This window comes from Phacochoerus africanus, chromosome X (assembly GCF_016906955.1).
Source record: "Phacochoerus africanus isolate WHEZ1 chromosome X, ROS_Pafr_v1, whole genome shotgun sequence".
Taxonomy (NCBI): Eukaryota; Metazoa; Chordata; class Mammalia; order Artiodactyla; family Suidae; genus Phacochoerus; species Phacochoerus africanus.
The window spans coordinates 38,670,521-38,684,565 of record NC_062560.1 but is presented as its reverse complement, the minus strand read 5'-3'; the positions used below and the strand labels follow the sequence as shown (position 1 = coordinate 38,684,565).

At 43.0% G+C, this 14,045-nt stretch overlaps 1 protein-coding gene across 1 annotated transcript in view; it reads left to right on the top strand.

Annotated features, from left to right (window-relative positions):
- Positions 1–9,334: 9,334 nt before the first annotated feature.
- The window catches only part of MED14 (mediator complex subunit 14), a 71,616-nt gene continuing 66,905 nt past the window's right edge, over positions 9,335–14,045 (top strand). Inside the window, exon 1 of the mRNA XM_047764363.1 lies at positions 9,335–9,950. Coding sequence (XP_047620319.1) covers positions 9,736–9,950 — 215 coding nt within the window. The 5' untranslated portion in view covers positions 9,335–9,735. The remainder of the gene's footprint in view (positions 9,951–14,045) is intronic.

The window sequence follows — 14,045 nt, the reverse complement described above, 5'->3', positions numbered from 1 at the left end:
GTATTACACTGAAATTACTGTTTTAACGAACTAATAATTTCCCGAAGCAACAGACAAATCCACTATCAGAAAAATATTTTCTTGTACATATATTCACATTTTATGGAATTATTATACTGTGTATAGCCTTAATCATTTTTAGTATCTCCTTTAATCTACATAGCCAACTTTTTGTTTTCTCTAGACAGAGAAAAAGGCTAGACAGGAACCCAAGGACTACGTAGCTAATTTTCCCTGAATGTATTTTTTGTATTATATTTATACATTTTATTTGTATTATATTTATAAATTTTAAGGTGGCAAAATAAGAGCATAACATCAGCCAAAGCACTGGAACATTCTGTTAACAACCGTTTTATAATATATAAGGGTAAATTGAAACTATGTTTAGTGACCAAAGTTTTATAAATTATTGTACTTAGAAATTGTCCAAGTATCCAAAAATTATTTACCAGTGATTTCAACCTAATATTTAAAACCTTAACACATGTTAACTAAAGATCTGGAAATTAAAATTTTGGCTGAAACATTAAGCCCTATGATCTGTGGAATCATAAGAAATGTACAAGATCAAACTCTTTGAAAAGACATTTATCATTACATTTTCATTTAATGAAACACCATTTACATTTTGTACTCTTCAACGTTTTGTGGAAACAAAGAAAATTTATTTGATCCGTAAGACCAATACAGGAAATTTGCGAAGTCTAAATCATGAGAAGTTTGGCCTTAGTTTTATATAAACTAGAACAGTGGCTTGAATTAGTTTTGATAGATTAAAACCAGGAGAAGACATTTTTCCTGTAACAAAAGCTATTATTTAAATTTACTTGTCATATATTTTTAAAGTAAAAGAAACACCGCTTATTACATTTTCTCTTCCTTATAGACATTTATGATTATTTGTACTAGATGTTCCTAGACTATGAACATAATTACAGAATGATTTTTTTTTGTTTGTTTTTTGTTTTTTGTCTTTCTCCCTTCTCTAGGGCATATGGAGGTTCCCAGGCTAGGGGTCGAATCGGAGCTGTAGCCGCTGGCCTACACCACGGCCACAGCAACACCGGATTGGAGCCACATCTTCAACCTATACCACAGCTCGAGGCAATGCCGGATCCTTAACCCACTGAGCAAGGCCAGGGATCGAACCTGCAACCTCATGGTTCCTAGTTGGATTAGTTAGCCACTGAGCCACGATGGGAACTCCCAGAATGATTTTTCTGATCAATTATCTTTAAAAGTTCCCAAGCGATGAAAAGAGAAAAAAAATGTAAAAGTCGAGAAGGAGCCAGTTTTAGAATGAAATTAGCACTGTCAAAGCTAAACACCCATTTTGACATATAATCATATACACACACCCACAATAGAGTCATTAAAGATGTTTTAAGCAGTAACTTGGACCCTTGATAATTTTATCATCATACTATTAAAAAGCCATAACTTAGTAACACTCATGTGGAAGAAAATAACATGGCCTCTCTTTTTTAGACAAGCCAATCGCCTTGTGTGTTTTTTTTCTTATTGTTCTAAAGCCCCTCTCAATGTTATTCATGTCAAAGTTGCCCAAAGTGGCCACTACCATTCCAAATTGTTCTCAGTGACATGATGCCAGAAGTTAGCCCAAGTTTATTAGCAGACAAACTCATAAGAAATTGGCTGGCGCTTGGTCAAATGTAAAATTATCACTTACAAATGACTTAGGTCCTTTACCCTAATGGTACATCACCTTGACTGCTGAAGCTTCCTGGAAGGCAGAATATTTACAAAGAACTCTCCCAAAGTCAGTTTCTCATAAGTTCTCAGACAAACAACATACAAGCTGGTGGACAGGCAGACGGCAGAAAATGATGTTTAAAGCCAAGTTTCACCAGAGGACCCCCAAATCCAGTCAGATCTCTCAGATCCCAGGAGACAAGTAACACATCTGACACCAAAGGGCCAAAGAAATCATCCTAGTCCAGATTCAGTGCAAACGCCATGTAATTAGGGACAGAGATGCCTCAAGTGGACCAGATGCAAGGGATACGGATGTGCACATTATTACCGAGTCAGAGTCCTGGTCCACGGCAGCGAAGGTCTTGATACAACTCCAAACTGTCCTCGCCTAATCAGCCTAGGATCACCAGGGACACATCTATAGTCTGACAAAATCCATTTTAATTAGTCCATCGTGGTGAGGAACACCTGGGATGGCTTTGGCTGATGGACTGGAGAGCTGTTAAAGACTTGGCTGGTGTGTCTTTTTGGCGAGGGGGTGAGGGTGAATGGCAGCAGCTAGGCTGTCTTACATGCTTCAAGCTGCAACACAGACTATTTAGTTGGGACAGAATTATGCCCTCAGCGAGGCTTGCTACTTTGGATTTCTGTTCCAGGGACTACATTATGGCCAACCCAAGAAGACTTCCCTGAGGCTGATAAAAAAAAAAAAAAAAATCCCATGGGGAGTTCCCATTGTGGCTCAGCGGGTTAAGAACCTGACTAGTATCCATGAGGATGCGGGTTCAATCCCTGGTCTCACTCGGTGGGTTAGGGATCCAACGTTGCCGTTGCCGTGAGCTGTGGTGTAGGTCACAGATGTGGCTCAGATCTAGTGTTGCTGTGGCTGTGGTGTGGGCCAGTAGCTGCAGCTCTGATTCGATCCCCAACCTGGGAACTTCCATATGCCGCAGGTTCAGCCCTAAAAAAAAAAAAGAGAGAGAGAAACAAAATCCCATGGAATACCATGGAAGAAGCTATTCAAAGCCCGATTGCTGTAGGTGCTCTAAACTGGCTGTAACATGGGCAGAATGGCAGCCCCCATGATAAGCCTCTCACTGCAGAGAATGGCTGAAAAGATACTTCCATTCGCCCACCTCCCAACTGCCCCAAGTGAAAGAAAGACTCCCCTATCTTTGTTTTAGGATTTGGAGGTCCTCTGTGGTAGGCTGTGATGACGCAGAGCCCAAAAATGCCCAGGATAATGATGGGCACCCCAAATCCAGGCAAAGACTGCAATCAAAGATGAATCTAAGGAAGGGAAGGGCACAACGGTCTTTTCTTAATGAAAATAATATAGTCAAGGGAGAAGAAAGCCTGGTCCCACAGTGACGAGCTTGCGGCCACACCTTCAGGGCCCATGGGAGCTCCCTCTCCGAGACCATTGAGAGTGGCCTTCGGCTACCTAGGGGGAAAGAGTACATTAGGCAGGGTAGGTCAGCAAAACACCCCCCAAACTCTGTGATGTAACAAAATAAAATATGTTTCTTGTTCACAAAAAGATACTGAATTTTTACAGACAAGTATCTCCACACCCTCTGTGTCCACTGTAGCATTATTCACAAGAGCCAACACATGGAAACAACCTAAGTGTCTGTCAACAGATAAAGAAAATGTGGAACACACACACACACACGTGCACAAGTGCACGCATGCACAAATAAAAGCCATAAAAAAGGAAACTCTGTCATTTGTGACAATGCGGATAAAGCTTTGAGGGCCGCATGCGAAGACAAATAAGTCAGTCATAGACACGTACAGCGAACCCTTGAACAGCTTGAGTTTGAACTGCATGGGTCTGCTTATACATGGATTTTTTTTCCCCACTAAATAGGTACTACATGATCCATGGTTGGTTGACTCCTCAGATGCAGGACTGCATAGACAGAGGGCTGACTGTAAAGTTATCCATGGATTTCCAACTGCAGAGATGGTCAGGGCCCTCACCGTCACCTTTGGAAAGGGTTGATTATACTGTGTGATCTCAAAGAGAGAATCTAGAAAAGTCAAACTCATAGAAACAGAGAGTAGCTTGGTGGTTGCCAGGGCCTGGGGATGGGGAACATGGGGAGATGTTAGTCAAATGGTACAAGCTGCCAGTTATAAGATGGGTAAGTTCTGGGGAATCTAATATGCAGCATGGTGATCATAGTTAACATGTCTTGTATACTTGACGGTTGCTAAGAAAGTAGACCTTAAATGTTCTCATCACAAAGTTTTTAGAAGGTAACCATGTGAGGTAAAAAAATATTTATTGAATTTTAGTGTAGCTAGAATTTTTTTTTTTTTTTTGTCTTTTTGCCATCTCTACGGCCGCTCCCTCGGCATATGGAGGTTCCCAGGCTAGGGGTCCAATCAGGGCTGTAGCCACCGGCCTCCACCACAGCCACAGCAATGCAGGATCCGAGCCGCGTCTGCAACCTACACCACAGCTCACGGCAACGCCGGATCGTTAACCCACTGAGCAAGGCCATGGATCAAACCTGCAACCTCATGGTTCCTAGTCAGATTCGTTAACCACTGTGCCATGACGGGAACTCCTAGCTAGAAATTTTTAAGATGATAAATTTGTGTGTGTGTGTGTGTGTGTGTGTGTGTGTGTGTGAGAGAGAGAGAGAGAGAGAGAGAGAGTGTATGTTCTGAGAGCTCTTTGGAACCATTCTTTTTTTCTTTTTTCTTTTTTTATTACTCAGTAAATTTTATTACATTTCTACTTGTACAATGATCATCACAACCCAATTTTATAGCATTTCCATCCCAAACCCCCAGCCCATCCCCCCATCTGCCAACCTGTCTCCTTTGGAATCCATAAGTTTTTCAAAGTCTGAGTCAGTATCTGTTCTGCAAAGACGTTCATTGTGTCCTTTTTTTGAGATTCCACATGTCAGTGAAAGCATTTGATGTTGGTATCTCACAGTCTAACTTCACTTAGCATGATAATTTCTAGGTCCATCCATGTTGCTGCAAATGCCATGATTTCTTCCTTTTTATGGCTGAGTAATATTCCATTGTGTACATGTACCACATTCCTTGGAAACATTCTTATTTCAAGGCCTGAGACCAAAATTGTTAAAATATTTGACACCTTCATCTCTTATACAAGCAGTTATAGCTGAAGTTTCTTTTTTCTTTTTACAGCCACACCTGTGGCATATAGAAACACCTAGGCTAGGGGTCGAATTGGAGCTGCAGTTGCCAGCCTATGCCACAGCCACAGCAACACTGGATCTGAGCTACATCTGTGACCTACGCCACAGCTTGCAGCAATGCTGGATCCTTAACCCACTGAGTGAGGCTGGGGATTGAACCTGCATCCTCAAGGAGACTATGCTGGGTCCTTAACCCACTGAGCCACAATAGGAACTCCAATTGAAATTTCTTGTAGTTTTCTTTTTAATACTAGTTTTAAGCACTCTAGAAGTGACAAAAAATGTTTTTAAAATCTGAAAAATTGAGTAGATATACATTAGAGACTTTTCATTAGGAAAGAAAAAAGGTCTGAGCCTTTAGTTAACTACCCATTCTTGATTTTTTGAAAAAAATTTGTTGTGTATATTCTCACAATACAGACAAGAAAGAGTATAATGAAAGCAGTGTATCCATCATCACCTTTAACAACAGTTGACATTCTGCCAATCTTATTTCATCTACCTCCCCAACTTTGTTTTCTAATTTAAATGAACTCCTAGGACTTCCCATTGTGGCACAGTGGGAATGAACTCAACTAGTATCCCTGAGGACTTGGGTTTGATCCCCGACCTCACTTAGTGGGTTAAGGATCCAGCGTTGCCCTGAGCTGTGGTGTAGGTTGCAGACACAGCTCCAATATGGTGTTGCTGTGGCTGTGGTGTAGGCCCACAGCTGCAGCTCCGATTCTACCCCTAGCCTGGGAACTTCCATATGCCGCAGGTGCGGCCCTAAGAAGCAAAAAAATTAAAAAAAAAAAATAAAAGAACTCCCAGACACTTCATTTCACATGGATATATATGTAAGTCAATTTTCATCTGAAATAAGTGAGCGTAATATAGATAAAATTACAGTGTATAGTTGAAGGAATATGCCTGTTCTATTCACTCATTAAAGCCAGATAGGTAGGCCCTGTGCTAGCTGCTGGGACTATCAGAGAGAGTCACATGGGGACAGGAGAAGATGTTCAGAGGTTATTATGTGAAAAGACAAATACGAGCATTATTGCTCCTAGATGATGATAAAATATTTTTAGATCACTTACCATTTTAAGCCCTTTGCAACCATTATTAAGAATAAACATTGGGAGTTCCCCTCATGGCTCAATGGTTAGTGAACCCGACTAGCATCCATGAGGATATGGGTTCGATCCCTGGCCTTGCTCAGTGGGTTAAGGATCCAGCATTGCTGTGAGCTGTGGTGTAGGTGGCAGATGGGACTCAGGTCCTGGGTTGCTGTGGCTGTGGTGCAAGCCGGCAACTGTAGCTCTGATTTGACCTCTAGCCTGGGGACTTTCATATGCAGCAAGTGCGGCCCTAAAAAGATTTAAAAACAAAACAAAAACAAAAGCAAAAACAAAACCCAACCAACCAAACAAAAAACCCCAGAGAAACAAAGTAACTTCTTGGAGAGCATTCATATAGTAAGTAGTTGAGCTAGGGTTTTAATCTAAGTGGTATGATTACAGAGACTGTGCTCTAAGGAAAAAAAGTTTACCTTGGAGTTCCTAGAGCTCCAATTAGACCCCTAGCCTGGGAACCTCCATATGCCACGGGTCCGGCCCTAAAGACAAAAAGAAAAAAAAATAGAGGCCACATTAAGAAGATTCAGTTTTCTTCTATTTGCAAAGCTACCCAACAGTTCTCATTTTTTCTAGGTTTATCAGGCTATGCTCACAGTATTGTGAGTTCCTTCCCTCCACCTCCCAATAAATGGAGCATCTGGTAAATGAATGCAGTTACTGCTTTTGCTCTCCGTTTTGGAGGAATTGATTGTAATATTGTATAGGGAAAAAAAGAAAGAAAAATTACTTTTCAATTCCTTTCCAGGTCTTTTGTGTCTGAGGGGCAGCTGTATATTTCAAAATGAAACTATAGCTGACCTTTGAACAACATGGGTTCGAACTGCATGGATCCACATGTATGTGGATTTTTTCCAATAAATATTGCTACACATCCAAGATTGGTTGAATTCACCATGAAGAGTCACAGATAAGGAGGAACCCCAGTTAAGGAGGACCGACTATAACTTATACATGGAGTTTTGGCTGCAGGGAGGGTCTGTGCTCCTAACCCCTGAGTTGTTGAAGGATCAGCTGCAAAGGTATCAAAATTTCAGTTTCCTATCAAAAGGGCTTAAAAGGAAATATTCTTATTTTCTCCATATTTTGCAATCAATTTGTTCCGGTTCTTAAAAAAAAACAGATCGACTTCATAAAAAATCTTAAGGGTTTAGGATGATTTAAGACCCGAGGAAATATCATGCTGCTAGTCCTAAAACTATTTGAGGTGTGATAGAATCTGGTGATGACCACATAGGAATAACTGAAAAGTGTGAACAAATTAGGTACTATACTACAATGCCAAGCTTTGTACTGTAGGCTTTAAAATGACAAATTACACTATTTTCAAAAGTGGTTTGGATATGAGCCATTCCTTTAATAACTTAGGCAAACAGGCTAACATTCTCTCTCCTTTCTTACTCATTTCTTCTATTAGCAGTTCCTATATTTGCCTATTGGCTATACTATCAGGTTGGGAGGTGGGCTATCACCTCTTTCAGGAGCTTTCACTTAAATTACCTCCCTGATCTCCAACAGGTCAAGTACATGGAGTCTCATAGATCTATTCCTGTATTTCCATCCTATTTCCGTTAGAATATTCTTTTTAATAGCCAGTACTCTTCTCAATTTTTAAAGATATCTATTCAAGCTCACAGAAATTGCATTAAAAGCTAATCTGATGGATATGGGTGAAAAATTTCCTAAAACAACCCCATCCACCCATTAATTTTTTACTTGTGGGTTGGTTGCAGCTTCTCTAGGTAGAATCTTAATGCCAAACAGAATGAATACCAAGAGGCATGGTGTATAACTGTGTTTAATATATGCAACAAGGCCGACTTAAAATCCTATCAACATGACACAGAATCAGAATCTGAGTGTTAGAAAAGACCTCTAAGGACAATCTTATACAACCACCTATCATTTGTGTGTATGTGGCCACCAGGGCTTTTTAACCAAAGGCAATATTCAAAAGAGAAAAAAGAACTTTCAATAAAACAAATCAAAACAACTGCAAAAGAAATGCAGATTCTAGCTAACTTAGGAAAAAAACGTGTTTGTTCCCTGAGATAGCAGCATAAGGATGGATCCTACAGAGGGTATCTGCCTTCCAGCAACTGCAGCTGTGGGGGCTGTAAGTAAGCCTTATGCCTTTTGATGAGTACGATGATGGTATTGTGTGTGTAAATGTGCTTTAGGATCACAAAAGAGGGAGCAAATGATTAGTTAGTGATTAAGTGATTAACTGCTCCAAAGGTTACACCCTCAGAAGACAGGTAAATGGTCTTCAAGAATGACTAAGAATTACACAAGTGGACAAGAATGAGAGTATTTTAACTTTAGGGAACAGCAAGTGCGTCTCTTACACCTAAGAGTTACAGATAAGAATCTGCAAAAAGATGCTTGAAAACGGTCACAGCAATTGACCCTTTTAAGCGGTTGTCGCTTCCTAGGTTAAAATCACCTAGGGAGCTTTTGAAAAATCCTGAAGCCCAGACCAATTAAAGCTGAATCTATGTGGTTGGCAGAAATATCTTTTAAGGTCACCCAAACCAGCACCTTCTTCCCGCCCCCGCCATGATTCCAATGTGCGGGCAGGGTTGAGAATAACCGCTTTAGAGCAGGAAGCAAAATTAAGCGTGGATTTTGAGGCGGCGGCGGAGGGAGGGTGGGAGGGAGTGGCGGCAGGGCATAGAAGATGAACTGAAAACCCTTGGAAGGCAGGGCGGCTCCTTGAAGAGAAAGGACAAGAACCAAGTGAGAATCAGCGGTAGAGGATTTAAGGGCTGTTTGTGGTAGAATTGCCAGGATTTGGGGGGCCGGTAACTAGCTAAACATATATCCAACTTGATTAAAGTGAAGTTATCCCGCCAGCGGCCCCGTTGCTAGCCCCAATCATATTTTTTCGCCTCTTTTCCCACAGCTTAAAAAAAACCCAACAATGACGGACACGTCTTCTATCCCACGAAAGGCGCATGGGCAGACTGTGGGAGGCGCAAAGATCTGAGAAGTCACCAGCGCGCAGCCGCAACCATTTCTTCGAAATTCCAGAACCACAAGTCCGGAACATTTGGGGTCGCGTAGCCTCCCCGGCCGGGTTGCACCCACCAGGGAAGCGCTGATCGACACCTCAGCGCAAACGGGAGCCTTTTAAATCCCGGAGAGCGGCGAGAGCAAGGGCGGGGCAACCGCTGACGTTCGCGGTGACGTCGCCGGTTCCGCCCTCACAGTCACTTCCGGCAGCGGGCGGCCCCCGTTTCCGCTTTTCCTGCCCGCGCGCCGGCCCCGCCCCACTCCCACGCACCCCCAGCGTCCCGGTGCCCGACAGCCGGGAGAAAAGGCGCAGGTTGCTGTCGGAAGTCCCCCTTTGGTTCCCCTTCCGTTCTGCCTAACGACTTCCGCTTTGGGCCGTCAACATGGATGCTGCGGCTGCTTGGCGGAGCAGCCTCTGATCGGTCGCGGGGGTGCAGCCTCTCTGCTGCGGCCACCTGGCTTCCCCGCCCTCCCCGCTTCCCCCCGCCCCTCGCTCCCGTCCCTGGAGCCGGCGGGCTCGTCGCTACATGGGGGCGGGCCTCTGCGGCCGGAGCACGGCTTCCTGTTCAGAGGCGGCCCCGCTGTAGGCGGCGGCGAATCCGCCCGCGACCACTTAGGCGCGGTGACCGAGTGCCCGTGAGGGAGGCTCGCGGGCCGCATTTTGTGCCCTGCGCCAAGCCCGGCCCTGCGCCGCCATGGCCCCAGTGCAGCTGGAGAACCACCAGCTGGTCCCGCCCGGAGGCGGCGGCGGGGGCAGCGGCGGCCCCGCGTCAGCCCCGGCGCCTCCTCCTCCCGGAGCCGCCGTGGCGGCGGCCGCTGCGGCCGCGGCTAGCCCTGGCTACCGGCTGAGCACCCTCATCGAATTTCTGCTGCACCGGGCCTACTCGGAGCTCATGGTGCTGACGGACCTGTAAGTGCCGCGAAATCCATGCCTGCTCCCCAGCCCCCCCTTCCCGCCCAATGGCCTGAGAGAGGTTCGAACCTCCTTCCCTCCAAGAGGTTGCTGCTTTCTCTTCTTCGCTAGGCTGCTCAGTCTAGAATTTCTGAACTCATGGGCTTCAAAGGAGGTGGAGGAGAGGCTTTCCATTTGGAAGTCTTTCTGGAGACGAAGCAACGGAGACTTGTTAATTATGCACGTTGTTAGATTTTCCTTGAAAAGCCCTTCTTTGGGAGCTTTGCTCATTTGCCAGCTGAGCCCTGTTGATTTCTTGGCTGGAAGCTTTTTAACCCAGGCCCCAAGTTTAGGGTTTAGGAGTACATAGTATTCGAGCTTGAAAAAGAAAAGAAAAGGAAAAAATCGCAAAGATGGGAAACTGTTTTACAACCTCCTCTTACGGTACATTTTAAATGTAGGTTGTAATTGCTTCTGACAAAGTTTGAACTCAGGAGATGTGTATAAAATAATACAAAATTTGGGGTTCCAAGTTTTTTTCTGGAACATTTAAAACTGTTTGAAGTCTTCACGCATGAAGTGTAAGTAGAGATTTTTTAAGACTGGCCTGCTGTTATTGTCTCTTGGGGTATGAAGGGAGTTTGTAAATCACCAAGTTACCAGTGAAATGCCTTGGGACATGATTAGGTTGTTAATCCCTTCAGAATAGGATCAGAATACACTGTAACGATTTTCGGTGTGCAAAGAAAAGAAACTATAACAGCTAGGGATAGATACACTTTAATTACTGTTTTACAGTTTTAAACTCAGGTTCGGAAAAACATTACTGGTTTTCATCTAGATTCGTTTTTAGCTTTTCTCTATTAGTAGGCTCTGGATCAGTGTTTTCTATTGAAATACATTAATATGTCAGTATTAGGCTGTAAAGTGTCACAGTAATTTGGTGCTAGAGACTTAAAATATTCTCAATGACTAAAAGAATCATAGTAGGTTCCACTTATTCCTGTAAAAAAGCATCTATGAGAATTTTGATATCCGTGCTTTATTGAATGGGAAAGAAAGAAGCCTACTCCTGTCTAATGAGAAACTTAAGCAGCTGTCACGATTAGAGATTATTGTGGTGATGCATTTCTCTGCAGTGTTTATTGTTGGATTTCATAAAAATTTAAGAGTATCCATGAGAAAATGTCATGTATGTGAAGGTATGTGGTAAAATGTGGAAAACTGCCGCTAATAGTGGTTGTGTAATTTGTATGATTTGTTTTTCCATAGAGTATCTGTAGAAATCCTTTGAATTGTGCTGTTCTTACTGTTTTAGCACTTAGTTATAAAGAGAGAAACATTTCCTTTATTGCTGTTTAATAAGTTTATCGTTGTAGTCTTGCACCCTTTATGTGAAGGGTATTCTCATGCTTGTATCTCAGGCACAGGTCTCTCCACTGGACTCAGAGTCTTGTATCCAGATGACTACATTTAAGAACCTAATGGGCATTTCAGTGGGCTGAGTCCAGAACCAAACTCCTCTTTCCCTTCAATTCCTGCTGAAGTTTCCTATCCATTCTTCTTGTTGATGCTTGGGCCAGTAATTTAAGAGTAATTCTTGGCTCCTCTTTCTTTTGTCCCACACTCAGGATATCAGCAAGTCTTGTCATCTCTGACCTCAGAATCCGACCACTTTTCAACATTTCGGTCAAGTGCTCCATCTTTTGCTCGTGTTACTGCAGTAGTCTGCTATCTGGCACCTCTGCTGCTACCCTTGCCCCTATGGTTTTTCCTCTATAAAATAGCCAGGATGATCCTTTTCAAACTTCTTTGCTCACAACTCTCCAATAGTTCCCCATCTCACTTAGAGTAAAAACTTTTTTTTACAGTCACTTATATAGAGAGAGGGACCATAAGTTTATGGTCCAAGTCAGGACACTTGGAGCGTGAAAGGTGGTGCTTTTAATAACAGTGTCTGAGCAACAGACATAAACCGGGACTGTCTTAGGCAAACCAAGACTGTGGTCTACCTTTAAGGTCCTACATGACGTGTCTTCTCCCCTTAGCTCTTTAACTTCATTTCTAATATTCCTTTCTTGCTTATTTCATTTCAGCCACTCTCCTCTTATCAGTGTTTCTTGATAGGATCAGGCACGCACCACCTTTGCTCTTCCCCCAGAAATCCATGTGGTTTGCGTCCACGTGTCCTTTAGGTCCTTGTCCCCATGTAACTTAGCAGAAAGACTTTTCTGTATTCCCCGATGGGAAGTGTTCTGCCCCTTCAACCCATCCTTCTTACTCACTGCATTGTTTTTCTCTACAGCATTTATTGTTATTTCATTGTCTCCTCCCCACTGGAAGCTCTGTGAGGATAGGAATTTTTGAGTTGTTTGCTACTTTCCCCAGGGCTTAGAAAAATAACTGGCACATAGTCACAACAACTGGTTTGGTTTTGGCCCCAGATTCCTTTTTTTTTGTTCACCGCCTCACCCCATGTACATGCTCTCATCTTAGAGTTTATATTCAGCTATGACTTAAGAGACTTGGGTTCTACTCTTTTTAAAAAACTTATTTTAATGAAAATCAGAAAATGTGGAGTTCCCATTGTGGGGCAGCAGAAACGAATCCAGCTAGTATTCATGAAGTTGCAGGTTTGATCCCTGGCCTTGTTCAGTGTGTTAAGGATCTGGCGTTGCTGCAAGCTGCAGCATAGGTCTCAGATGCAGCTTGGATTTGGCATTGCCATTGGCCAGCAGCTGCAGCTTTGATTCGACCCTTATCCTGGGAACTTCCATGTGCCACAGGTGTGGTCCTAAAAAGCAAAAAAAAAAAAAAAAAAAAAAAGAGAAAATCAGAAAATGCTAGCATCTCAGTCGTATAAACTTGTCTTATTACATTTTGATGTAAATAAGGATTCTATGACTTCTTCCAGAGGTTTACACTTTAGGGCTTTTGCCCCAAGTGGTGGATTTGTCATCCACAAAGGAGCTTTAACTAGGAATTTGGGGGGAAAGGGATGCAGGCAGCAAAGCCTGTCCTTTTTCCCTGAAGTGACATCCCTTCTGGCAAGAGATCATCCTTTTAGGGTCTCTGGGACAGGAGGGAAGAGCTGAAACAGCTGTTCTTGTTCTTTCTACCACTAAAGGCTCAACTCTTCCATTTCTCTCTCACACATACACCCAAATATCTGTGGTTCTCCTTCTCTCCCTCCTTTGAGGAGAAGGGTTGCGACTTCTCAAAGAGTGTTTTCCAGATCTTTCACATATATAGGAATTTGCCAGTAGCTGCTTTTACCTGCAGTGTTATAATAAGGCCTTAATTTCTTCATTATCCTCTGATCTGCTGGCCCTTTCAGCCCCTACCTAGTTTCTTGTATCATTTGGATCATAACTTGAGCGTCCATCTCACTGCCTACCCTAAGCATTGTAGGAAACTATAAGCCAGAGCTCTTTTGAATAGTACTCCCGCCTCCTGTGCCTTGAATCTGGAGGTGGTTTTAGTTTTTCTGCGCCTGTGGCATGTGGACAGGAGAAGAGGGTCGAAGCAGCTCAGTGTGCGTTCTTCAAGAACGGATTAGATGTAGGGGAGGCTTTAGAGTTCAGGTTGTTGAGTCTTGGACCATGGGATGGAGGTTTACAGAATGTGGCACTTCAGGAAGCACATCAGGATCTTTCTAAGCATCAGTTGGATGCGAGAGTGTTAAATGATGTAATTTATCAGGGAAAAGGGTGACATTGGTTGCTGGCTATCAGTACTGGAGAACTGGCAAAAAAAGAGATCAAAACTTTACCAGAGCTGTTTAAAAGTAATTATTTACATCTAACCAGGCGACATCATAATTACTGTACAGCCCTTGGCTGACACTGGCCCTTTCGTGTACTTAGCTTCCAGTTTTGGCCACCATAACAAATGTGGCAAGATTAGTGCTTGGAAGCAAGGTTCCGTTGAATATGGGGAGGCTGGCAATTAAGCTGAACCTGGCATCCATGACCATTTTGGTCTTTTTAAAAAATTTATAAATAAATTTAGTGTATGAATATAAATAAAATAACCTGAAATAAAAGAGTACAAAATGAATTAGGCAACGTGTAAAATAATCAGTTTGAGGTTAACCCAGAAACATAACCCAGT